The sequence below is a fragment of the Ambystoma mexicanum genome, chromosome 1p, assembly GCF_040938575.1.
Source record: "Ambystoma mexicanum isolate Mex_15411 chromosome 1p, UKY_AmexF1_1, whole genome shotgun sequence".
Taxonomy (NCBI): domain Eukaryota; kingdom Metazoa; phylum Chordata; class Amphibia; order Caudata; family Ambystomatidae; genus Ambystoma; species Ambystoma mexicanum.
In genome coordinates this window covers 772,922,815-772,950,495 of record NC_090921.1, presented here as the reverse complement: position 1 = coordinate 772,950,495, position 27,681 = coordinate 772,922,815, and the positions used below count along the sequence as shown (strand labels likewise).

Here is a 27,681-nt window from a genome sequence, read left to right as displayed (position 1 = left end):
TAGCAGCAATGTATTCCCACGTGCCACATGGTGGAATTGGTTTCTAGCATATACATGTGAAAGAAATGTCAGCTCTAGTGGGTGGTGTGTTCCAATATAGAGCCTTGAGTTTATTAAGTACAGAAGACCGATTTACCTACATTATGTATCCACCCAATGTTATGATTTTCTGAAAGGACAACAACTATCCACTCCTAATTCTTTTGGATGATTTGGGTGTATCCAATTGGCAGTCCTTTCACTTCAACACAATTTCACTATGCAGTTGCATTTTATCTTTTCTATCAAAATGTAATGGCTCAGCTAATCTCTTATCCCAATATCTTTAAATTACTAGGTTTTCTCAGGTCACAAATTACCAAATCAATCACAGAAAAGTGAAAGTTGTACACCCTTTCACAAATTCAGTGTCAGACTAAAACTGTCAAAACACTGGGTCACATTTACTTGGCTATGGTTTAAAAAGATTGTTTGCACTCTGCGTCGGGAAAGGCTACCAGTTATACATCACGCAAACAGACAAGAGCAAAATTAACCTATCTGTTCTTACTTAAATGTAACCACACACTGCTTTGAATCAAGTGAAAGCAGGATACTCTTACAAACTACAACTTCTTATTCTGTCCATGCACAGGAACATGCTATGATCTCTACAGTAAATCAGATTTAACTTTGCTTTAAATATAGTGAGAAATAAATGTTGCATTTTTCCCTAAAATGTTAAAGCAGTCTTTTTGAAATTTCTTGCACACCCTCGTGGCATTCCCTCCCAGTCCACCCACTTCTGGGAGTTAGCAAATAAATTGTTCTAGAAGTCCTATATCTAATTAAGTTAGGGAATTGTCATACTCGAGTAATTCTTTAAGGTTGAGGGCCAGGCAGGGCCCCACAGGGGTTTCCTGTTAATTCAGTTCAGATAGGCCCCTCGGCCTGTATTCTCTCTCTCTAGGAAATTTTGTTTGTACCACGCCAATAGCCCGCTGGCATCGAGGCGCAACAATTACACGCAAGGGACAACCATCAAAGAGGAAAATCGAACGCAGTCATTCAGAAGATTGGTCAGGTTAGAAGCTATGAACAAAAAAGGAGGAACCTTTTGAGTGGGTGTTCCTTTGATTGGACCTCAGCGACCTTATGTATATTTGGTGATTTCCTTGTTCACGGTCGCATGGAATGGTAACAACGGAGTATCTGGTTCCTCGACTCTGTTTAATTGAAAGGCATTTTCATGTAGTTACATAAAAATGTTGCCCATACGCCCACGCTGTACCGAGAAGAAAAAAAAAGAGCCAAATGACCCTTTTCGTTTTTAAATGTGATTTTTTTGGTTTATTTTTCTGTTTTTTTCTCAAAGTGACAGTGCCCTTTGTGGTTACACGTGTTTCGACGGTATCGCGGTCTTTCTCAAATCAGGGCCAATGGTACTGGTCCACATTTAAACTCTGTCTTTGAAATCTAGTCACGGATTAAATGCCATGAGGAAAGATGTTAATCACCCCCCGACTGGGGTGACATGGGAGGGGACCTGGATTTGGTGGTCATTTCTGACCAGAGGCTGTGGCTCATCTGGGATTGGGGCCTCTGCCGCGTTTCTGACCCCTTGCCGGGTAGTATGCAGGGTTTCCAGAAGTCTGTCCTGAGTTGAAGTTTCCCGTGCCGTAGTTGTTTTGACCAGCACGGGCTTGCCCTCGTAAAGGAACGCCGAGAGTTATTACCCCTCTGGGTGGAAGGCTTCTGTGTGATCTGTTGTAGAGACTTCTAAGTCTCATGCTCCTTCTTGGCTGTTTCCAAAGCCTCATCCACTGCCTTCCCGAAGAGGTTAGAGTCCTCAGTGGGCTTGTTGATAAGGGATGCTTGAGTTTCCGGTTTAAAACCAGATGTACGCAGCCAAGCGTGTCTTTTCAGTAGGGTCCCTTGGCCCAGAGGCCTGCCTGCAGTTTCCGCAGTGTCGAGAGTGTTCTTGATCACATGCTGGTTAACTTGTCTTCCCTCCATTACAATGGACAGAAACTTTGATTTTGCGAGTTCAGGAACCTCTTGGAGGCCTTCCTGGAGCAAGTTCCATTGGGCGTCAGCATAGCTTGCCAATAGTGTAGTATTATTAGCAATCCGCACAGTGTATGCGGCTGACGTGACATGTTTACCAAGGGCATACAGTCGCTTAGATTCCATGTCCGGTGGCGATTCCCCCGTGGCAAGGGGTACCCCTGCCCTTTTCCGGGTGGAAGTCACTACCAATGAATCTGGGATGGTGTGCCCTCTGATATATAGAGGGTGGGAAGGGGAAGGCCAAAATCATTTTTCGACTCTTGGGTTCACTGCCTGGGTTTGAGCTGGTGATACCAATGAGGGAGCCACCCTTCTCTTCAGAGTTGAGGAGGGGTATGGCCTGGCTAAATGGAGGTTTCTCCTTAAGGATAGCCTCCACAAAATCCTGCTCAGGCACCGCCTCTTGAGTGGAAATCTTGAAGTATTCAGCTGCTTTTTTCAACATGGAGTTGAAAGCCATTTGGTCATCTACAGGAGAGGCCTGGCGAGCCGGGGTGGACGGAAGAGAATCCAGGCACGAAACAGAGTCCTGATCTTGCTGTGTCCATGGGTCCTGACCTTGCTTGGTTTCCTCCCAGTGGTTCGTAGTATCCTGTTCTTCCTCATAACTGAAGAAATTAAGCTTCCTCTTCTTCATTATAAAGGTCCCTATAGGTGTCCATGGGGACAATGTCTTCCTGCTGGAAGCCATGAGACTGATATTCAATTGGGAGATTAGGGTCCATTCGAGCCCTTTTCGGCAGAGGATGGTCAGAAAACCCAATAATCCTTCCCAGCCGATCCGTACACCCTTTGAACTTCTCTGTATTCCATTTAGAGGACCGAAACGGGCCTGCGGGTGGAGAAACGTTTTCCGCCCTACGGCGTCAAAAAGAGTCCTTTAGGGTGTCAGAGAGAGGCTCCTGGCTATCTTCGTAAGCGTCGTAAGAATCGCAATACCAATCCGCATCTGAAACATTTTCCGCGGCTTGTCCCATAACTTTGGGCGGAACCGGGGTAAGACCCACCGCCGCTGTCATTCTTTCGATGCTGCTTTCGATAGTCACCGAATCGGCGTGAGACAAAGGCTCTGATGGTTTACCAGCAGGCAAACTACCTTCCGCAGTGCTAGAGGGCCTACCGGTCGGTTTTTCAGGTAGAGGCCTAGCCGTAGTTTTCAGGCATACCACGGCCTTTGAGACCGTCGAAGCCTCTGATTTCCGCGCTTCGTCTGCAGTTTTTGAAGTAGCGCCCTTGTTTGATTTGGACTGCACAGTCCACGCAGATGCAGGGAAGGCTTTGGATCAGAACGATCCGAGGAAACCAGCGAAGTTTTCGGCTGCCCTGTTGGCACGAAGACGAAGATGTCGAAACAGGTATAGGGGCTGTGTGCTTAGTGCGATGCGCTTTTACGCCCCTGTCGGCGGGTGTTGTCCCTGTAGCGAGACCAGAGTCAGGCCTTAAATGGTTGGGGCGGCATGGCGGACCTAGAAGCGTCCGCCTCAAGGTCTATAACATCAGCAACGGATGTTTGGTCATCCGAAGTACCCCGGTCACTCTCAGCGGGTGTGGCGGTGGGGTGGGAAGGGGGTTCCACCCGCAACATACCGTACGCGGCCCACCGCTTTACACAGCGCTCCTTAAGGGTTTTAGGCCAAAGGAGTTTGCAGGCCGCACACCGCTTTTCGTCGTGCTCTAGGGGGGGGAGACGGGCGTTGCACGTCCTGTGTTCGTCCTTCCAAGGATATCTAACCCTACACTTAGGGCAGAATCTAAAAGGAGTCCTTTCATAGCTAAAGGGAAGGATGACCAGACCAAAAGGGAAAAGAGGGGAAAGGAGGAAAGACATACCGACAATATGGCCACGCCAACCCCACTCTCCCTACTTTATAGGTCGGCCAGAAGGCCCGACCACATGGAAAATCCAGCCGCTGGATCTTAGGTGCTGAAATCCACAGCCGTAGACGAATCCCCCGTAGACATCGAAGATGTTCTTGTAGTTGAAGTGACTTAACGGGGAATAACCGACAATTCATTGAGATAAACAATGTCTTTAGTAAGAGCTCCGCAATAGGGCGACCAGTTATCTGGGTGGAAAAAAACAATCCGAGTGACCTCGGCGCGTGAGGGATTTTGGGTACACTACATGTCACGATAGGGATAGTGTTACGGGCACGCCTATGCCGACGTCCCCTTTCAGTCCCCAAAAGAAAAGATGCAATACTCGGCGGTTACCACTGGATGTCGGACCATATGCACAGCATGTGATTCTAAGCAGATTAACAAGCATCAGAAGTGGATTTATATGACCCATTCGAACCATTGAACAAAAATATAGTCCATTTGCTAGAATATTGTGGCCTTGTGGTTATCTATATTTCAATCCTACAACATGTCCCACATTACTGTACCCTACAAAGCTGCTAAGGTTATCGATTGAGGTGAAAGACCAAGCCCACCAACACCCCCATCCACTCTTTGTGAGCACCTTGAAATCCCTGCGAGAGGATAGGCAAGCTTTGAGTCGGAACAATGGCATTGTGCTCCAGCACGATGTGTTGAGAGCGATCCGGATATCTCTAGATCGCGTATCTGCAATTCACCCCAGGTCCCTCCCCATTCTAGAAGGGAAGACTGTGGTCATCATAACATTAGGGTCGAGTTTGTAGAAGGAGGCCCTACTTTACAGGTTAATGAGAGCAGGCCAGGCATGGTAAAGAATCAGCTATACGGCCTGCCGCTGTGGTGGTTTGTTTTCTGGGGTCTCCATTATAAAGATATGGGCTTGTCTGAGGCTGTTGAGGTCAGGGAAAAACTATTTGGTCATGTGCAGTCCCTTCCTTGGCTGTGACGAAGAGGATGAGGAGTCCTTGGATCTATGTAGACTCTGTGCTTGGAACTGTGAGAAACCTGAAGGTTTCTCACCCGCTAGTGCCCGGGGATCTGTCATCCAGGTGGCCACGACACGGCCATCGCCATTGGATCCAATTCCTGGGGGTGGACCAGTGCAGGAGGTTCACCTGGATGGGGCGTTGGGGGTCTTCGGAGAGTGGAAGTGGGACACCGAAGGTTGCGACGCAGTATCCCCTTCCTTATGACACATTTTCCCCATCCTGCCCAGTAGGATAATTAGAAACTCTCCCCCCCCCCCCCCCCCCCCCACTTTCCCTACACAAACACTTTCTCACAGCGTGAACGACAACGGACTAATACCCGAGCCATTTACCTGACATGTCCCAACACAAGGGTCAGGCAGAATCAGGCAATTACTGAGAACTACACACCCGACTACCATTTCCCTTCCCTATAGGGATAAAAGGCGAAGCACAAGAGCACACTCCGAGCAAGAACGAACACACGAGGAAGCAGCAATTAGAGGACGGCAGCTCAAACGGAGAAGAAAGGCAGGGAGACCTGAAAGGACGTCAAGGAGGGAGTTGCCCTTGCCCTTTTGAAACCAGTCCCGCCAAACTTCTGATGAAAGAAACAGAAGACCGGGATTTGAACTGCCCCATGGTGTGATGGATTTCAGCGGTACACAGCACCCTCCCGGGCTGATAACCAGGGCGGGGGGACAAGGTTGCCATCATGGTACAGTTCACGCCTCCCGCGGCAATGGAGCCATCTAAGAGTTCAGCACAACAGGTGAGTCGGGGGAAGCTGATAGTCAACCGAACTGTTAGGCTCAAGGCTGCGGAAGATATAGACAAGAGGTCTTTTGTGAACATATTAGTACCAGAGATAGAGAGGTCCAGCACCCCGTGGGCGTGCAGTTGAAGGTCTCTGGCTGGTACCCCTCTTATGAGCAAAGAGACTGTATTAAATATTGGGAAGAAAGAAAACTACAAGTACTAAGAGGCCATAGGGAAGGCCGGTACAGAGAGTTAAGATGGTCATACATGGGTTGAGCCAAATCCCTTGTACAAACTGAACGTCCTTAACCCATTGCCGAAGTTTTGACATTGTGAAATAGGTGTTTGCGCCCAACGGAGGGAAACGCCCTGAGACCTGTGTTTGGGGCAAGTGTGAACCAGACTGAGGGATGCCTACGAATAGGGGTGAACAGTGATACACCTGCGAACATTGTGTCGACAAACTTGGACCCAACTGAGGGATGTCCACAGTGAATGGTTTGTCCAAGTCCGACGGAAGGAGGCTATTGTGAGAAGGATCGGAGCCCGGCTGAGGGGGATCCAGAGTCGAGGAGTAATCGCCCACCGAAAAGATTACCCAAAAGGAACTTTTGTTGTTGTGTACGATATATCAGGCTCTCTGAAGCAAGAGACTGCATGAAAGAGACTATGGCACAGAAGACCCTAATATTTGAAAAGGAACTATATATTTGTGCTGGAGAGGTCCGGGAGTGTGCTCTGCTCGAGAGTCCCACCTTATCCCGTGCTAGAAGTAAGATTTGGCAATAGGTTTATTAGTTTAGGCCCTTGTATTGCACTAGACTTCATTTGGACGGTAATATTACTTGATGCTTGTCGCTTGCTCCCATCTTAGATTTAGGTTTAGATTAGGAAGTTATCCCACCCAGTTTTACAGTTTAATAAACACTCTTGAACTGTGATCACTTGTGTCCGTTTTACTTTGACCCCATGCCTTCCTTACAGAACCAACAAAATTCTTGAGACTTGGGATCTTGAAAAGTCTTTCTGCTACGTCCGTGATTGCTTGTACAAGAGGTTTCACAATTCTGATTGAGAGAAATGTTGTGGTTAAGATATTAGCCTTTTCTATCATTAGTTTATCATTGAGAAATTGACTAGCTTAATCCCATCAAAGGGTAACTCAAGTGCTACCTAAGCCTCAAGCACAATTTTGGCGCTTCTAATTCATTCTCCATGGTGGATATACTCTCAGAGGTACATGCTTCTGTCCACCATCGACACGCCCAGCCTCTTTCGCTAGCATATCCATCCTGGCCTGCTATGCATCAGCAATACCAGCCCAAAAAATATATCTTCTTTGCTTGGGTGGTGGGGGGGGCAAGGACAGGCATGAAGTTCAATATGTCCCTCCACAATTATTAATTGCATGCTGCCAATTTTACAGCAGACACCACTACTGATTGCAGGGGTAGGGTGGGAGGATGGGGGGGGGGGTGCTGTGGAGGGAGTGGGCTGTACTGCCACAGTTTCTCTTCCCCCTTTACTTTGGCATCTATTTTTCCATATATCACACCTGTTGAGTCCAAGGTTTCCCACAATTGGCAAACCCCCATTAGTACATCCTGTTGCAATGGGAAGCCCAACAACTTCTGCTTTCCAGACAGGTCTGTGGACTAAACACCAGACTCCACCTGATCTGAACTATTTTAGGAATTGCCTTCCACTCCCAACATCCCATCCTGAAAGGCTTTTGCTGACTAAGAGGGGTTCCTCGTCCTGAGATGCGACGGCATGCCCCAAAGAGGTCACCAGTTTGGGAGTCCAAGTCCGATATCAGCACAGGTAGTGGAGTCTTGGATGTAGAAATCAGAGCAGGAGGTGATGTGGGAGGCATTCTAGGCGAAGGTTCAGCAGAGGGAACCACTAACTCCATAAAGTACGCTCACATATATGAGAATGTCACGATTTGTGTAAAATTGCTACAGGATCGATTCTTCCTTCTTCCTGGAAATGGAGATAGGCCTTGATTGGTAGGCTGTTTTATATGCCTGCGCCGCATGAGTGGCACTGCGCAGAATACAGCAACTAGTGAAGTGTTGATCAGAGTGGATGGAACCCCAGGTGCGTAGATGGGGCTTGAGGGAACCAATCCAATAAAGGTTGAAATTATGGTGCCTTATGGTACAAACCAAAAGGAGAGCGGGGGTGGGGGGAAAAGAGTCTCACTTGCCGCAACAGAAGGGCAGGTCAGTAGGTATTTAGACAAGCCCATGCGTCTGCACTCTTGAATTACTTTGTGGGTCTTCCCTGAAGGATGAGCCACCCAGTATCTTAGTTGGCTGTGGCCAAAATCCTGTGTCAGGGTGGAACGCACTTGATATTCTTTTGAGATGCAACTTAAATACCCTTGCCAACACCACTGTACAGGTGGTAAGGAGTTATAAGGATCTGTGGGGCACAGAAGAGGCTTTTTAATTCCTCCAGGTGTGACGGGTGCCAACATTTGTATAGGCTCAGAGAGGGATCACCAGGACCTCTATGAACAAAACTTGGATGACCTCTCAAGGTAGAGTTCATAGGCACCGTCTTTATGTTAGTGCAAGGAAACCACAAGAGTTACCCCTGATGCATTGGCCGGATCCCCTCGGAATAAGCGCTGGTGCCTTTCGGCAAGGTAAAGGAATCAATTAGTCCCTCCGGTGTCTGAAACATACAAATGTGCTATGTTACCCCAAGGCTAATCAAGATTTCATTATCGTTGTGCTCTGCTTTGTATAGGAACATGGCTTTTCTGATAAGGGGAGAAGGAGAGTAGTGCTGCATTAGAAGCATGGCAAGTCAGTAATGTTTGGATCAACTATTAGCAGTTTATGAAATGGGCTGTAACATGACGAAGTGGTCCAAACCCTCAAGGAATGGGTAGCCCAGCAGCACCCAAAATCTCCTACCAAGAAGGGAATTGAAAGCTCTCACCCACAGGCAGGCTTCAGGAGACTTGTGCAAGCAAAACTGAATGTTCAACGTATGAGCTCCGTGCAGAAAAAACCCCAAGCTTCACCACCCGTGGACAAACCGTCCAAATGGATGTATATGGTATTGCGATTTACAGTCATTTTTCTGTTAGGGTGAGTATTGGACAAACGAAAACGGAGCCCAATTTCATTAATTGATCAGAATGATTTCTAGTTGAAACACTCATGTAAAATTCTTAAATTCCCAAATGCTCTTTGCTGTTCTGGAAAATGCCAGGATTGGGTTCCTTGAAGAGAGGATGCTGCTCGACTTGGACTATGATTCCGCCCCTCACCTCAACCCACATATCCCCCTTGCACGAACAGGAAGAGACTGGGCCAAAGTACATATTTTCTATTTATAGGACCTACCATGCAGAACACCAAGTTAGGGTGAAACGTGTGACTGTGGCCACTCTATAGTCATGAAATAAAGCATATAAAGTAATGTGAATGGGGGCTTTCTCCACCTGTGTTTGTTGAACAGATTATTTGATCATGTTCATTCTTAGAGGAACCCTCATATTTGGCAATAAGTACTGGATGATGACAAACTGAACAAATAAGGAGTCTCACGCGCTAGATTTGTAACATTGGCAGTCAGAAGGCAGAGTATTTGTAGATTACTTAAGAGCATGAAGTATGAAGACGGGGCACATTACAGTCGGTGCAAAACCTTGAAGCAATACAAACACTGAATTACACATGATAATGTAGGACTTCATCGTCAATGGCTAGACCTAGACAAAAGGAACGACTCCTTTCTCGCCATCGCTGAAGGTTCAAGCCTATTCAGAGAAACTCAAACCACTTTCATTTTCAGACGATTTGGAGTTTAATAAACCTTGTATATCGTATTGTGAGCCAAGTTAGAGTTAGGTGCCTAACAGTTTTGGGATGTTGAATGTTCATGTAATGTATAAGGTGGTTCGAAAACAAAGTCAAAGAATTTTCTGTCAGCAGATGTACAAAGGAAACGAAGAAACAACATATTACTTGTAATGCTAACAGTCTGCATCTTGCCGCTTTGGCATGCTTTTTCATAAAATAAAATGAACTTTTACGTTAGCAATTAAAACAAATCCCTAAAAATCGGTATTTTAGAGACCTGTTGTACTAGCCTTTTCCAGCCACACACATACCATTGCAACCAGTACTCCAGATACGATTTGTAAGTGGGAGTAAATATTTTTTGAAGTCGAAATTGGAAAACGGAAATGTTTTTGTAATCATTATTTCTTTCAACCTAGTTATTCATGCACATTAAAAGATATAAATGCCCGATCAGAAGTAAAGCTGTAACAGTAGTTTCTTCATGGCCAAGGAAGCCAGCAGACACCAACAAAACTGAGTGTGGCATGGGTGGGGTGTAGAGCAATTACTCTACTGCAGAAAGCCCCTGTCACTCTACCTTACCTTCAATAGCGTAGACTGCCATAGACTTAAACAATACATACTTAGGAAGACTTGTGACCACTGTAAATGGATTGCAAATGTTGCCTTGTGATGCATATGAACTTTTTTAGCTAGCACCAAACATGTAGGGAACTGAACTTTAGCTTGTGTCGCATCTAGATAGAAATGTGAATGTCAGCATGACCGCACCTAGATGGAATCCCCAATTGCAAGGACAACAATGCCAACTAACCAACCAACCAACAATTCCATCCCTCTGCATACACCTCTCAAACTCTAACCAAACAACCACAAGCCTAAAACGCAGCAATCCGCACAAACTTCACAACAATGCAACAAAAAAACTAACCACACAGACTTGAACAGCACACGACGACTACAGACCGTAAAACACCCCAAGCCCAGCCAACGGACCCACTGGGCTGATGCTGCCAAAAGCACATCACTGCTCTCTTGCACTTTTCCAGCTTATCCCCACTAACCCACCCTTCTCCTCCCCTTTTTCAGAGCCGCCAGGGGACCACTTCGGTGGCGATAGTGCGCGGTACAAATGTCCTTTAACATTAATATGTGGTACTACGTGCACTACTGGCCCAAACATATCAATGGGGGGGGGGGGGGTGTGTGTGTAAGCAGGGGCACAAGGGTCCTACGTGTGCTATTTTTTGTTAGGAGTATTTTTACTCCCACGTTTTATTAGTATTTGCCTATTTTTTTCTTTTGTGAGTAAAAGTGGTTGATAAACCGCTTATCTGCAGGGCTGATTGCAACATTACTACCCAAATAGTACTCATTCATACAACATTGTGGATTGAATGTATACTTCATTAATGTATAACGTGTAGCTAACTACACCAAGGCCAACAAGCCTTCAGTCAGAGCTTTCATTATTTTATCAGTTGCAGAGATCTGCGTTTATCTGCAGATGAAACTCCTTGGAAGAAGACAACTCAATGGTTTAATACATATGTTGCAGGGATCTATCACAGATAGCAATCCTAATGGCCCGACTCAAACTGTCATAATTCAGTAGGATATTAAACACCAACCAACGAGTTGGGTAAGTCCACGACTTACTGACTGCCCCATGATCACAGCATTTAAAGCTATAGAGAAAAGTACAATTTAAAATCAAATATCTGTTTGCATGTAACATAGCAAGATGCAATCCCATGTGCTGCCAGCATACTTTCACGCGCACTTCCCAACTATAAATACACAAAGACAGACCACAGTAACAAGGTGGCTTGGCCTATAGAAAAGGATTTTGCGACAGGCCTGTCTTGCCAAGCTAAACAACGTAATGTTGGACAGTGCAGGGCATAGGTCATTATACCAGATTAGTGTGGGCGGAGGGGCTGATGAACAACCCATAAATTAGCAATCCAGTGTCCATAAAAGGCCTTTAGGATAGGAGCATAGATATTTTGTTGAGCTCAATTATAGTTCAGTTCAGAGATTTTATTCGGTTTACACCACTAAATTCACACATTACTAAAATGACATACAATAATAAATACAAGGTAGCCTGCCAGTTAACACTAAAACACTTCAGTACTAAAAATGCTGGGGATATTCGAATTTAAGTCAATAGCCTAGCATTTCTCATATCATAAAATACGTCTTTTCCCCAAGATTCTTTACCAAAGAATAAGACAAACATAAAATCCTCCTCTTCCGAACACAATCAAAATCATGGCCTCTGCACGTGTCCTGATGTTCTTTAGGAAATGTTAATAAAAAATGTATAAAATGTAAATGTATTAGATTTCCGGTGCTTCCCATGTCACACGAGCAGATTCGGTCCATGGTGTTATGGCACACAATGGAAGGACATTTAATCTGATAATCAAAATAATTCTTCTGCACTCATGTCAATTAATCTTTAAGGCAACATTTTGGGGGCTCAGAGTCGCACAACATTCACGATACATTTTCAGGGAGGTCAATTTTAAAATGCGCTTCTGGGTATTAATGCATTTGTCCTGATCTAGATGCTCCCCGACTAAATGTATCCTTTGCCTTCTATTCATCGAGCGCAGTAATCCCATGTTACCCAGACCCCATTCGTCCAACAAATTAATTCCAGCCAGAAGCCATGAAAATGTACCCTGTACCGGGCCGCCTAGCATTTGTGCTAGGGCATTTCAGATATTAGGGTTCAACGATGAGTCAAACGTGACCTTCATGAAGAATTTTACATCTAAAACCTGCCCGACGTCCTATACTGAGAATTCCCAGTGCACGCCGGAATGAATCCCCTGATGTTGCTGGTGATAATCCCACTAACTTCCCAAGAAATATATTTTGCATGAATTCGAGATTACTGTGTGAGGCAGAACGCCATAGCTCACATCCATACATATAGTAAAATCTTTGGAGGCCTCTGAAACCAACTTCCATCCGCTGAGCCGAAGCTTTTACATGAGCGGCCCATGTCCTGGTTCTCGAAGAAAGAACTCCCAGGTGTCCACCACCTATTTTCTCTCAGTCGATACACCAGCTACCTTAAGGCCTTCCTTTTCCAAAGACTACAATCTTTGTCTTAGACAGATTCAGCAAAATATTGTTAATTAAAAAAAAAACATTTGCATACTGTAAGCTCTGTTGCAGTCCCCTTCCAGTGAGATCAATCAATGCTGTGTCATCAGCATATAAAAGTGTTCTATATTGGACCCCATTCAGTTTTACTGGAAATACCTTAAAATTTGAGTCATGAGGCTAAGCATTGCTTGAAAACAGGAAGAATAAAAGAAGGGCCAAGTGGGCATCCCTGTCTGATAGCTGTATTGGTGTTAATACGTCCAGAGTATTCATTTGGCTCTGCACAGCAGATCATAATTGAAGTATTGCTGCAAAACCATCTGTATTGTCTGTAGTAAATATGCCGGAAAACCTATTTTAGTCAGCTTCCTCCATAGCAGATTTCTATCAATGGAGTCAAATGCCTTAGATAAATCTAGGAAGGCTACAAATGCTTTGCTGCCTCTGATCTTCACATACTTTTCGATTATAGTTTGAAGAACAAAACAATGATCTCATGCAGCATAGCCTTTCGTAAATCCAGCTTGGGTTTCTAGTATTTTGTTATTCTCTGTTGCCCAGGACATAAGTCAGTCTCCAAGACATCCTGTAAATATTTTGCCCGAGATATCCAACAGGGAGATTGGGCGGTTTTTATTTGGGCGATATTTAACTTAACTTCCTCCTCATCAAAAACTAGGTTTTCTGCAAGCACTTGGGCTATATCTTTACTAGCTGATCTGTCTATTTCGGGGTTATTTAATAAATTAGAATGGTGTGTGACCCAGCTATCGAGGGTAATAGCTCCATTGTCCCCTTCCGTACTTGCTATGAATCCGTCTGCAACCAATCTCCAAAAATCTTTAACGTTCTTTTCTTCAACCATACTGTGGAGGTACTCCCATTGATTGAAAATAAAATGAAGATTCTCATCTTTTAGGAGATTCTTATATTCGCATTTTTAAAATCGTATAGAGTTGAGGCCTTCCTTACTGGTGTCATCCTGAACCGCGTGGTTTAAATTCCATTTTGCAAATCTGCACTCTGCATCAAACCATCGTGCATCCCCCTTCTTCCTTTCACTCTTGGAATCCGACTTTCCCACAGATGTCCTGAGTTTATCCCGGATAGAACTCAAATATTCGAAATCTGAGACAATCCTTATGTGGTCAGTCTCATTTTGTACTCCAGTATGTATGCAGGATGTTGAGGTCTGGCGTATAAGGGCCACCACCACCCCCCATCCCATTCAATTTTCCTAGTCTTTTCAAGCGGAATAAGCCGTGGTTCATGGCCGTAGGATGTCTCCTTCCTTTCTTGTATCTGTTATTCCACTGTCAGAGAACTATGATCGCCATCTAATCTCTCTATAATCGCGAATGGGTTTACTTTGTTAAAAGAGAGACCATCTACGATAGCATAATCTATGACAGTATTTTTCGTACCCAATTTAGAAATAGATTTTGATGGTGTATCCCTCATACACCGTTCATTCAGTTCTACTAATTGATGTAATAGCATACATTTTGCTAAAGCCCTGCCCCTCGCATCGTGGGCTGAAATGGACAATTTCCTGCAAGGTATTCATAAGAGATCGTCTAAAGGTTCTTGCCCAGTACTATACTTCAAGTCATCCCCAATTTTAGCATTAAAATCCCTGACTAATAGTAGGTCTGGCCTCTGGCTATACCTCAGTGACTGCCAGCAGAGGGCATTCTTTCCTGGCAATTAAATACTGTTAGCAGGGTTTGGCAGTTACAGACACTTAGTCAGACCAGTGTCTCTAAAATGTTGGTAAGGCTGGAGCAGAGTATGCCAAATGCAATAGTCATTACTAAAGGGATGTTGGGACTTGTCAAACTGCCACATGAAAAGCATTTCACTGGGACCGTCCTCTCCCTTTCAGAGATGCATATCTGCCATGAACTCAATATATTCATAGTGCACATAATCCGAACTAGTTTTACTAACATCAGAATGTTGAAAAGCAGCTCTGAGCATGCCTTGCATGTCATGGATTATGTCCCAAACCTAATTAGGTGGATATCTTACACGAAATCTCCATTATCCACTTCTGCTGATTAATTGATCAACTTCCAGAAGAAGAAAGAGCGAGTTGTTCCTACCCAGATCCACATTTGTGGCCTGCAGGGTAGGCAAAACTCTTCAGCAAGCATATTAACTTATTGAGATTTTATTAGAATAAAAAGTCTGGGTAACATTCATAGCTGCACAGCCCTTTTGTGTCCTCTTTGTAACCCCCGCTTCATCCCCACCCCCTCCTCTCTTCAGGCACCCTTTTAAGGTCATCATTTCGCGTTTTTTTCTTACACTACGAATCAGGCCAAATAACCCTGTTCCTCCATAATATGCCCTGAAGATTTACTGTGCTAAAATAAATTTCGACCTATATGAAATGTTTGCGAGACCAACCGACTGACAATCAGCCGGAATGCCATTTAGCAAATTCACATGAGCCTCCAAACTACTAATGAAAAAGTCCTCAGGTCTAGTCAAAACTATTCCATCACGAGTTGTCAACAAAAGGGGCGATGTAGGAAAGCAGCCGGTACAGTTTCATAGATACTGGATGACATCAACCCGTTTGACTTCGGACACAAAAAATGAAACCATAAACTATACATTTACTACAATCCCTTACCCGCTGAGCCTGGGTAGGTTCTGTAAGGACGAGAGTAAAAAGTCCCAGACAGACTTCTTCATGTTGAGAAGCTCCTTTACACACCTAGGAAAGGGAGAAAAGAGGTTAGAGACCACATAAATGAGACTGCAGTTCTGCACTTAAAAATCATATTTTATCAGATTGTTTTACAAGGCAACACTATTAGTTTTCATTACATTATGTTAATAGAGACGGAAGGAAAATCAGTTTCACAGACCAAATCGAAGGACGTTGTGAGACATGCATAGTTAAGATCTAGCTGACGAACATATGCGTTACAGGAGCACCAAGTCACATGAGAAGGACTTTGTAGCAGTGATGCACTCCCAGACTATGAAAACAGGGGCATTGAAGATACAAAGCAACCTTTTGGGATGCAGAACAAAAGCAGGGAAACGGTGCGGAGTCCGTTACACCATGAAAGGAACAGCCGTATAGCTTAATCATACTCTATTCATTTGGAGATTATGAAGCAAATGATGCCCCGCTGAGAAATTAAGCCTCTCATGGGATCCTACAAATATTAGCCATGTAATGGAAAGTGCAACCAGTCACCTGCATGTCAAGAAAATGAGAACCATAGTGCTAGACATAAAATGAACAGATCGGCGACTACAGTTCACTAAAGTTAGTGTCATTCATAGTGTCAGATGTTTTGAGAATGCCCATTCATCCACGTTGCAAATTAAAAAAAGCAGTGTCAAAAACATTGAAACGGTAACTCATTTCAGCAGTCAAGGAGTAAATTGGTTTAAAGCTCCCCCCATCCAGAGCAGGCCCGCTCACGTTCCCCAGGCACGGAGTGTAGCTCTCAGAAGAGCGTGGTTCTCACTTCAATGCTGAAAACGAGTTACAAAACATTAACTTTTTTCCCCAGTATAAGTGTCAATACATTTAAATGCAACGTTTTTCTCCGGCAGTGAACTTTCCATGGATCCAAAAGGTTTTGAAACATGTTTACGTTCAAAAGTCCCTGCTCCTCCACTGCTGTGAGTCTCGCATCTTTAATTTCTTTCACTGCATTTTTTTTTACATGTAGCACCCCCCCTCTTACCGACAGACCCTAAACCATTGTCCTGCATGTGCCCCCTACATACAGTCTCCAGACTTTTTCCATACACATACGCAGAGATTAGCAGACAACCAGTATTCTAGTGAGGTTGGTTAGAATGCGGAAATGGAAAGGTGGACTAAGAGTATATAATATTCACTATGGTAACACTTACATACTTCTATGTCCCGTTCCCTTTCTTCTATACTGTTAAGAAATGTCCAAAGCATTCGGGGGGCTGGACAGCTACAACTTAAACAGGCTAACGAAAACTGTTAGCCAAAACGGAGCATCACTCCAATAATTTAAATCCATAGGGCAGTGTTTACAGAAAGAGGATGTCGAAAAGCAACGATCAGGCTACAGCTTCACTAAGTTAACATGAATACATTATGGAGGAGACTTTGTGAATTGTGTAAGCTTCCAACATTCCCGACACCACCCTGCGTTCAAAAGATGCTTTGGAGCCCTGATAATCCAGACAATTCTTTTCAAAAGTAAGAAAGCGTCTTTTGGATGTACAGGTAAAAGGAAAGGCCCTTTGAATGGCCAGGCAACAGAGAACCCACGCAAAATGGGACGTGGGGTTAAAAGGTTGAAACATTACTTCCCTCACGTTGAAGTCTGATAACACTTGGTAACAACGAAGGATGGGTTCACAACACCCTGTGGGAAATAGTGTATGGTTTTGTGGTGTCTGGTAGGTTTACCTGGCATGGTTGTGTTCGGAGTTAATGATTCCTAGCTGTCTGTGTGGGTGAGCTATCTTAGGAATGTCAGAGTGCGTGTAGAATGTTGTGTGAGAGGGGTCTGAGGAGGACCGTTGGTGAGGGACTTGGAGATGGGAACCCAAGTTAAAAGGATGTCTAAACCTATCTCTCCCTTGTACCCTTCCTGCCCGAGTTCTAAGTATTAAACAACATTTCCTTTTTGTACTTCTTGGACTCATGCATGCTGGCTGCTTACCTGAGGTTCCCAGAGACTACAGGTTCCCTGTCAAAAAGCAACTAATTAGCTAACTTGGCAGGCTGAATTTAGAGTACCAGGAAAGCTGCTTTATACCCAAGTAGATGTAGTTCTGCTGTGCCCATGGGCTCATTAGGTTTGTCACATACAGTACAGAAAATAGTGGTGCTGATCATTCAAGCGTTTATTTGTATTTGAGGGGCTTAGTCCGACCGTCTCTCGCTCGTCTCCCCACAAACGACCTCTCTAAACCAGGCATCCAACACCTGCTTAGTTTAACCAAATGGTAACACTACGGTCTACTATATTTGCTTCTCCTAGAGATTGTTTCCCTATATGCAAGCTATCAAAACTCCCTCAGGGATTTTCTAACTGTCCCTTCTCTAACAATAGGTTAGTGTTCTAATGGGAGTCCGGATAGTGCCTTGCACTTGCAGGATTACTTAAGACCACTCACCTCAACCTAATGCTATAACCAGTTCTTCGTCCCTCTGTTTCACTCCTCACCATCACCCTTTGATTTAACAACTCCCCTCCCTTGCTGCTGCTCCATTCCTCATTGCCACTCACACACCCCTCCCATCCTCCCCCTCCACCACTCCTCCCCCTCCACCCCTCCACCCCTCCCTCCCTCCTATTCCCCATAAGCCACCCACCCCCATTTCTCCCTCCTCCACTACAAGACTCCTCCCTCCCCCTTACTAGACACCTTCTCTCCCCCCCTTACTACACACCTCCTTCTACCCAGTATCAACTTCACATTTACTCCTTACACAAAGTTCCTCTTTTCACGCACCACACAAAACACTCAAAACTGCAGAAGCACTCTTACTCATGTGATATGATATACATTTATTAAGCACAAGCCATTTTGGGGTGCACAGAACATTGACGTTTTTAACTCGAAATGTTCTATGTTTATGTAATACATCTATTTAGATACATATAAGAAGCAGAATAGATTCATTTGACTCCATTATACTTCTTTATAGACACATTTCATCAGTTAAAGAATGTTTTACCGGTAATCCTACTAGCCAGTCATATCAATAACAGAGGGTCCTTTAAGTGTGTTGCATGGAGATAATGGTCTGCAGGCAAGCATGTGGGTACAAAGGGGGTGGGGATTGGGGCCATACTTGCTGCCAATGCCCACCAAAGGGGTCGGACAGGCTCTGGTTGGATCCCTGTTAGGCCTCCCACTCACACCTGAGAGGGGTTCCAATCCTGCCACTGTTCCAGTCCCTGTTCAGTCAGTTAAGGACCTGGAGGTTAGGATTATGGCCTCATTGTCACTTGATGCTCAGATTGGTGCAATTTGTAGCACTGTTATTTTCTGAACGTGATCAACTTTATTCCACCTAGCTTTCAGGTTCCTGGCATTGCTGCCAATACAAATGGCAGCCTTGAGCATTGTAATCCTACCCTACTTGCCCAACCCCCTTTTCAGTTAAATCGTCTTCAAGTTCTGCAAAATACTACAGTGCGGTTGGCCTCTGGGATTCCTTACAGTCAGCCCGTTTCCCCCAGCACGCTGCAAATAGCATTGGCTCCCAGTTTTAGCACCTATTCAGTTCAAAGTGCTTTGTTTGATTCATAGGGCTCACTATCGCAATTGTTGACTTTCACTTCAGGAGAAAGTTACTCCTTATTGTCCATCACCCACCTTGCGTTCTGCCAACCCAGCCCTTCTTCTAGTACCTCGCTATCATTTGGACTGTGTTGGTGGTCATGCCTTCTCTGTGGCAAGCCCAATGCTTTGCAACTCTCTGCCTGTTTCCCCTCCGTCTTCCCACAGATTTACAAAAAAATGTAAAGCTAAACTTACGACGTATCTTTTCGCCTGATTTTTTCATCTTTTTTTGGCCTTGCTGTTTCACATCTTTTTTAGTGCCATGTCGCCTCTGGTGAAAGTTTACTTTGTAAGAGTAAGCTAGATAGATAAGACCTAAAGTAGAATGAGGGTCCTATACAGAAGCAAAGAGTTATAGCTTTTCGCCAAAGCGACACTTCACTACAGAATGAGAGGACAAGAAGGAAATTCAGTTGGTCTGTTTCCATAGGTCATTGGTCAACATTTAAGGCCTGCAAGAGTATTTTTGTACTCCAGAGGAAGATAGGTAAGGATAGGGCATTGCCCAGAGAGCATATCATGGGACTGAAACACTTAAAAGTTACCATTGTGAAAAATGTAGACAATTGTTGAAGTACTGGGACACGCTACTGGGCTTCCTCACTGCCAGCAGGATGCCTACATTTTCACAGGAAAGTCCAAATAACCATGAGCTAGGACAGAAAGCTGCCAAGTTTATCTATTGAGGAGAAGGGTGGAGGACTTGTGTCCCCACCTGCTACCCTTCTCCCCCCAGCTACCCGCTGCAAAGTAGGTCTACTCTGAGGGGAAGGGACTTCAGAAAGTCACGCCAGACCAGACAATGTTACTAGAATAAAGTTGCATTTCTTAAAACTACCTGGACAAGGATAGGACCTTTGGAATCTGTCGAAAACGATCGATCCGATGTGCGGTCATGTTATTTGGGTTCAACATTAAATGTGTGCCCAGGGACCTGACACTTGGCTCCTTGAGGAAGGCATAGTAAGACACCTCCGGGTGAGTGCCATGGGAAACACTTTAGGGGAGCTGAACTACCTCAACAATGGTGCTGCGACACTGTAATAAGAGTTCGCACTCGAGGTTTCCATGACAAATACGAGTGAATCAAGAAAAACAGATATTTAAACTCGCACTCCCTCACATGACATTACAAGTACTCAAGGGTTGGCACGAGATGACTAGGTGCTTGGGATGGGATACAAAGCTGACACTGGTAAAACCTTTGCGGTATAACAGGCTGCTGCCTTAACACATTAAGATTGGTAGGTTCAAGGTATGGCACCGATGCAATATCACAGTCCTAGGCGATATGGTGGTGGAGGGAACCTGGTTCCATTTTTAAAAGCTTTATTCGGTTTAACCATTAGCACATACAAAACAAAGCCACATTAATACAAAGTGGATTGTTACATAAAAATACAGAATGATAAAAATAGACATAAGAGATTTGGTCTAAAAGGTTAAAATACAAAAAAAAAAAAATCTAAATTAAAGCCTCCACCTGAGGGGAAATCTGAGAGGAGAGCGAAGCTCGCAGCCTCTCAGGAGACCCTGCCAATAACTCGCACACTCCCCAGCAATTTACTTCTTAGAAGCCAAGCACGATGGACAGAACTAGCAATCAAAAAAATAACCTTCCAATAAGAGGAACAAAAGAAAAGCAGCATGGCATTGCATGCATTTCTTATGCACAGCACCAATAAGATGGGTCTCTGGTACCTAAGCCTCAAGGAAAGGAAAGTGGGGCATATTAACGTAAAGTGCAGTAAGGATTCATCAGCTGTGTTACAGAGGGGGCATACACCAATAATAAAAGCAGACCAAAAACGGGTATAAAGTGCTGGGAGTAAAAATCCTAATCTAAAGCGTACATACAGAGAGCGCGCATAGAGAGGGTGGATCTCATACAGAATGTGTTTACAATTCCCCAACATATTAATAGACACATATTACGGCCCATTCTTCAGGGCACGGACTGAAGATTCAAGTTTGGCCATACCAGTAACTTTAGCCTTGGTCTTCCAAAGAGGTTTAAAGGCGGGTCCATTTACAGATTTGCAAAATAAATTTGGCCGGCCAGGTTCGGAAAGTTATCACTACATTCAAATTACACATGCCCCATACGCGCATCTTAGAGACCGGCGAGAGATCCCACAGTGTTCACCACTGGAAGCGTATCTACCAACAGAAAGGATAACCACCAAGGTCACCTCCACGTTACATCAGGTTATCGCATGCTTTACAACCCACAAATTGGTCATCCTAAAGACTAAGTGGGAAGACGAACTGAGCCCCATAGACCCGGAGGAATGGATAGAGGCCCTAATACACCCAAGGGAGGTGGCAATCCCAACCGATTCAGATTGGCTCATCTTAAAATTCTACACAGAGGGTACTATGCACGCACTCAGCACTTTAGGTGTGGGTGGGCTGCACATCTGGGATGTCTGCACAGCGTTATCTCGGATGGATCGTTCTTTCATACTATAGGGGAGTCCCTGAGGATTGAATGCTTCTGGGCTAAATCCCGTGACAGGTTAACACTGATCTCGTGGACGTGGCTTGGCGGCCATGCAGTGAGTGGCTGGAACTCTGAGCTCCGTAGTGATCCTGTACACGAGGCAGTCATACTGGCCCAATATCTATAAAAACTTAAAATAAATGCAGCAGGAAGGTGTCTGAAGGTCTGAGGAACGTCCAGGGAGAAGCTTGTGGCGAAAAGACCAATGAAAGCAGTCAAACGGGAAGTGGAGAGAAGCCACGCAGGAGCAGGCAAGATGGTGGATGGGTGCTGGCTTCAACGTTGAGGTGGAGCCGGAAAGTGGGCGCCGAAGCCAGCATAGGCAACAGAATAGCAGGCAACAAGGCTGAGGCAAGTTTCGGAGGAGGAACCGCAAGAGGGAACCAGCTCTAGCTTCAACCCGAAGCGAGAAGTGGCCAGGGTTTGTAGGTCATTTGGTCGAAAACCAAATGATCGAATGAATGCCATTTGATCGAGAGTCAAATGGTCTATTTTTCTTTATGGGGGTTCCCTCTCAACCCCCCCTTTTTCTATATTAATTTTTTTTTTACCAAACAAAACTAAAAAAAATATAAATAAATAAAAAAATTAAAAAAAAAAAATTCAACCATTTTTTTTTCCGACCATTTGACTTTCGATCAAATGGTCATTTGATCTTTTATTTTCGACCATTAGACCGGACACCGCGGCCAGGTTGTGAAGCTGCGGTGGAGAGGAGGAAGCATGGACCGAGGGCGGAGAGTAACGGGAAGACTGCCAGCGCTGCAAGGGCCAGAAAGCAGCACAAGAGGTGAGCTCAGGACTAACAGCAAGGGGGGGTAAGCACGAGTAGGGAAGTGTAGGTGAGCTGACAGTCAACATACAGGCCCCCCGCCTTGCGGGGCATCCACACTACGGCACAAGCGAGACAGCAGCACGCCCGCCCAAGGGCAGAATTACAGCTGCATCATACACATAGCCTGGGTAGCCCCGCTAGGCAGTGAGCGCGGGGGAGCCCAGAGCATAAAAGGGAAGCCATAAATCGGCGAGGAAGCAAGAGGCCAACACAGGGCCCCCGGGGGGGAAAAACCACTGTAGGATAAATAGCACCTGGGCAGGAATAACCCCGATCGTCCCAGGACGAGGGGCAGAGGGGACTGCCTACATAACAATTGAAGGAGCCATTAAATGAACACACATCCCGGCTACCCACAAACTAGAGTGCGGAGGCACCAAGGGATAGAGGACAGGAACAAAAAGCCAACAAATGCCCCGAGACAAATCGGAGCATAAACAGAACCAGCTCCTGATGCCCAACTGTCGCAAATCCTGAGGGGAAGGGGAAATCCGCGCAAGACACGCAGATAGCCCAGAGGAGGCAAGCAAGCCCCCACCAACACCCAAGGGCCGAAGAAGGGGGGAAAACACGGGGCACCCACCTCAGTGACCATAGGAGCAGAGCGTAGGGGGGATAAGCAGCCTCCAAGACACGCCAAGAAGTACAACAGCGCAGGACAGACCTCCCCAAGCCAACCAGAATTCTCAGCTGACCGCTAGACACATACTCTCACGATCAAGGTGAGAGCGCAACAGCAGCGCAGTACGGTGCAAGAGAAGCTCTAGGGAAGTGAAGAAAGAACAGAACATTAGCCAGAATGGCTCTCATACCAACATAAATACGTGGGAGGGCACAACCCACCGCCCTGGTGCAACGGCACAGAAGGATGTAGGGAACAAAGGTCGGCCCATGGCCCCCAGAACACAAACTGAGTGCACAAGACAGGGTACCATCATATAAGCACATAGGAGTGACGACACATCCCAACGGAAGGAGGGAGTAAAACACCCTTCCGACGAAATAGAACGGCAAGCACAGGGAAGCGAGGCCCCAAAAGCAAACCTGAATGGTGACAGACTGGAAGCAAGATCCTAAGATACCAAGACCATCATTTAGCACAAGAGCAACAAAGTTTCTGGATACAAAAGTATAAGCAGAAACATGCCTGAGAAACACTGAGGGGGGAAAGGGCAAACAGACCAGCATGGAAGCATTCACCCGCAAAGGTGACATGAACCAGCCCACCTCAGCAGAGGCTACCACATCTGCGACAGGGCCCGAGCTACAAGAAGGGAAACAGGGCGACGGCCGCGTACTAAAGGCCATAGCAGAGCTAAAAGCTTAATTGGAGCATAAATTGGATGCAGTTATAGTAGACGTGGGCCTTCTAAGACAGGATATTTGGGCCCTGGCAGACCGGGTGAGCACAGTAGAGCAGCAGGTGCAGACTACCACCAGCAACATCACCAACGCACAGTCCCAGATGACAGACATGCTGGATAGGGTACGCACCCTCGAGAACAGAGCTGAAGATGTTAAAGGGAGAGCCCGAAAAAACAAAGGATTGTTGTACTGCAGGAGGGAGAGGAAGGAAGAGACCCCACGAATTATGTGGAAAACCTGCTGCTACAGGAAGTGGGAGCCGAGGTACTGTCAGAAGGCTTTGCGGTCGAACAGGCACATAGAGCCCTACCCCACTGATCCCCCCCACCCCCCTGAGGCCTATGATCGCCAGAATCATGAACTTTACAGACCGGGAGAAAATATTAACATTCTCAAGGGAGAGGGGGGGCGATCACCAGGAACTCCAAGATGGTGATATACCCGGACTACACAATCCTAGTGCAAAGACAGAGCGAGGTTTAGACCAACAAAAGAGCACCTTAGAAATGCAAACTTGAGGTATACGTTACTGTACCCCGCCAAGCTAAAGGTAGTCCACAATGGCAGAACGAACATCTTTGAAACCAAATAAGAAGACCATGAGTGGATGAATCAACAGCGAATACCCCCAGCTAGCACCCAGAAAGGTGGCAAATAACAGAAATGCTCCCCAGTAAGTCACAGACGGCGAGGACTGAGAGGTCTAAATATGCAAAGACACCCAAAGAAAATGACGAGGACCAGATGTAATACAAAATGGGAGACAGAGGAGCCAACTCGGAAGCTGCCCCGAAGGACGCCACGTCGGAGACCATCACAAAATTGTACAAGTTACAGATGCCAGTTATGAGGCATCGTCCTGTGACAAGCCGGCCCAGGCACACTGGGGTTGAGCGAGGAAAACGGCAGAGGCTGAGCAGGGGGATGTTGGCTGTTTGTTTAAAGTTATATTTAGTTGGTTGAAAGGCAGCACGAGAATGGGAGTACTTAATGAACACAAAGAACACCAACAAAGCGCCCACAGTGAAAAGATAAAAAGGCAACAGAGGAGAAGGGGCATCCTCTGACGCCTGTGGAGCAAAGCAACTTGGCAAAGTCCACTCCGAACACGGATACACGGGGAAGATGACACCACGCCACCAATAGACGTGGACAGCAAGACATCATAGGAAAAGGAAGAGAGTCATAGCCAACGGAACAATATAGGCTTGTGGGAAAAGGAGAGCCACAGCACGTTCAATCACCATAAGCCCTGATGGAATCAAAATCGTCACTTGGAACGTAAGAGGGCTGAACAATTACATTAAGAGACTCGGAGTGTACGCCTGGTTGAATAGGTTAAAGGTGAAAGTGGCAATGTTACAAGAAACCCATCTGACGAAAGAGAAGCAGTCTAAAATAGTGAAAAAGGTGAGGACAATTGTATGGCTTCAACTATTCCAACTATGCCAGGGGAGTACCAACGTGGGTAGCCCCCAACGTCCGTTCCGGCTCATAACCCAAGATCAAGAGGGCAGTCTGATCATTGTGCACGGTATCCTAGAGAACAAAGAGGTGTGTGTGTGGTCAATAAATACGCCCCCGGCAAAAGCCCTACAGAAGATTCTGGGTCAGTTGAAATTGGAAGATGTTTGGAGAAAAACGCATGGGCAAGCCAGAGGGTACTACCACTGTAGCACCCCACAAGGCACACATACACGCATAGATTACATGTTCACCGGTGCAGCAACACTTGGAGAATTTACGGGCATACACTTTAAAGAGAGGACACTCTCGGACCACGCCCCGTTGATGGCAGACTGGGAATACACTTACAGGAAAGTCCCTATACCAGCATGGATGCCGAGGCCAGAGGCACTATTGGAGGACGAGTTCCAGGAACACCTCCAGGACACAATAGAGGACTATTACCACAATAACTCAGGTAGTATAGATAAACTTGGGACCCTCTGGGACACCTTAAAGGTGGTGATTAGGGGGGGCAGCAATAGGCAAAACAGGGGAGCTTAAAGGGAGTGTTCAGGCAGAATTGGTCAGTTGAAAAACAGGCGGGAGCATCAGGCGTCGAACCAGCAGAGCTAATATTACGATTGCAGTGCAGGACCATGTGGGAGGGGATTAGGGAAACTCTATTATGTGCAGAAACTACATGCAGAAGGGGATAAGCCTGGAAGACTCTTGCCAGGTTAAACAAGCAAGAAACAAAAAAGGAACCTATAAATGCAATTAAGAATGAAATGGGGGAGGAGGTGAGGACTAAAGAGGGTATCAACCAGGTATTCTAAAATTTCTATGAGACAATGTACTCTCAAACAGGAGGCAGATGTCTCGGACATATGGGATGGGATGCCCTGACCCAGATAGAGTTGCCTAAACTAGACGATGAACAGAGGCAGATACTAGACGCCCCGCTCACAGTAGAAGAGATAGAAGCAGTAATAGACAGCCTCCCAACAGCAAAGACTCTGGGGGCCCCCGACGGGTTGCCCAGCAAGTTCCATAAGAAATACAAGCATACGCTAGCATGTAAGTTGCTGGAAGTATACAAGGTGGCGCTCATACAAAATCAGCTACCAGACAGTATGAAAGAATCGTTAATTATACCAATCCTGAAGCCAGGGAAGGCACCACTAGATTGCGGTTCGCACAGGCCAATCTCTATGATTAACCAAGATTGTGAAATCCTGAAAGCAACCCTGGCTAATAGGCTCAAAAGTGTCATACACGAGCACTTTGGCTCCCGGCGGCCGCTGCATTTATCCTTTTAAATAAACCCTCTTTGCTGCTCTAAAGAACCCCATCTGCCTACGAACACTAGCGAACACACTTGGGCAGCCTTCGCTGCAGCTCTGAAACGATTCGGACAAGGGGGACTCCAATACCAGCTCAAAGACCACCAGCTGGTGGGTGATCCACGGCCAGAGCAGCGTGAGCTGAGGCGACTGCTCACCCCTCCCCCTCCGGGGCACACCAACGATTCGGAGCCGGGGCACGCGCCAGAGAAACACCAGCGGGCCGACAGGGCACGCTCTACCGGAACCGCCGGAGCCACGAGTACAGTCCCTCCCGCCCACCTGATCCTGAACATTGCCGGGCGCTAGGACTGAAGCAGCCACGATCGCCGATCCACTGCATCCCGCTAAAGAAACCCTCACCTTCCTTCCTGTGCCTGTGGAGGATCATGCGGGAAGCGCTCCGACACCTCCTTATCACGGACCTGCGGCTACCTGAAGTGCTCGCCCCAGGCCTACGCCACTAGCCTTCCATCGGTGGTCTCCCCCTTCCCTCTCCCCCTCCCCCCCCCCCCCCCCATCAGCGAGACTGCACCGCCCAGGGTTGAGTCGCGGCACGCCTGGGATGATCTAGTGCCACGCTCCCCTTCTGGTGGACGACACGAAGGCAACGGACCCAGCCATAGCAAGGTAGGGGTGTGAGTGGGCCCAGGAGCCAACCCTGCTTCTTCCCCCCTATCCCTACACGGCTCCTCATAAACCTGGACCGGCGACAGGGCCTGTGCAGCCCTTGATCAGAACTGTTGAGGACCGTAATATGCACTAACCTGTGCTCCCCCTGGGAACAATATAGCGATACGATCCTGCACTCCCTCCAAAACAGTTTCTCTCTAATTAAGGCCTCAGCACACCTTGACTGCGGCGGGGGTGCAGATGTGAGGGACGATCCACAAAACAGCTCCTACAGGACACCACTACGGGGGGCGAGCTCTCCCCCACTCGCCTGGCATAGCAGTTTGTACGAGAGACCCACACCCCGGGGACACAAGCTCCGCTGACGCCGACCCCGTGTGAATACGCCAGGGACCCCTTGTGTCACTCCTGGCCCGACTACGTAATATACACATGCCTGCTGCTATACTGGGTGTGCCACCTGCGACATGGGGAAAAGAAAAATCTAAACGGCAAACTCTTCATAGTAAGATGGATTTTTATACAAAAGGGGCCCCCCTCCCATCAGGGGACGCAGACTCCAGAAGAGGAAGTTGCCGGCGAGGAAGCTCAGGACCCCCCAATTTCTCTGTCTGACCTCATGAAAGCA

The 27,681-nt window shown here is 46.3% G+C and overlaps 1 protein-coding gene across 2 annotated transcripts in view; it reads right to left on the bottom strand.

Moving 5' to 3' along the window:
* INTS3 (integrator complex subunit 3) overlaps nt 1–27,681 on the bottom strand; it is a 1,800,341-nt gene that overhangs the window by 1,721,646 nt on the left and 51,014 nt on the right. For both annotated transcript variants that reach the window (XM_069651244.1, XM_069651252.1), the window contains exon 3: nt 15,255–15,338. In XM_069651244.1, the coding sequence (XP_069507345.1) occupies nt 15,255–15,338 (84 nt within the window). The remainder of the gene's footprint in view (nt 1–15,254; nt 15,339–27,681) is intronic.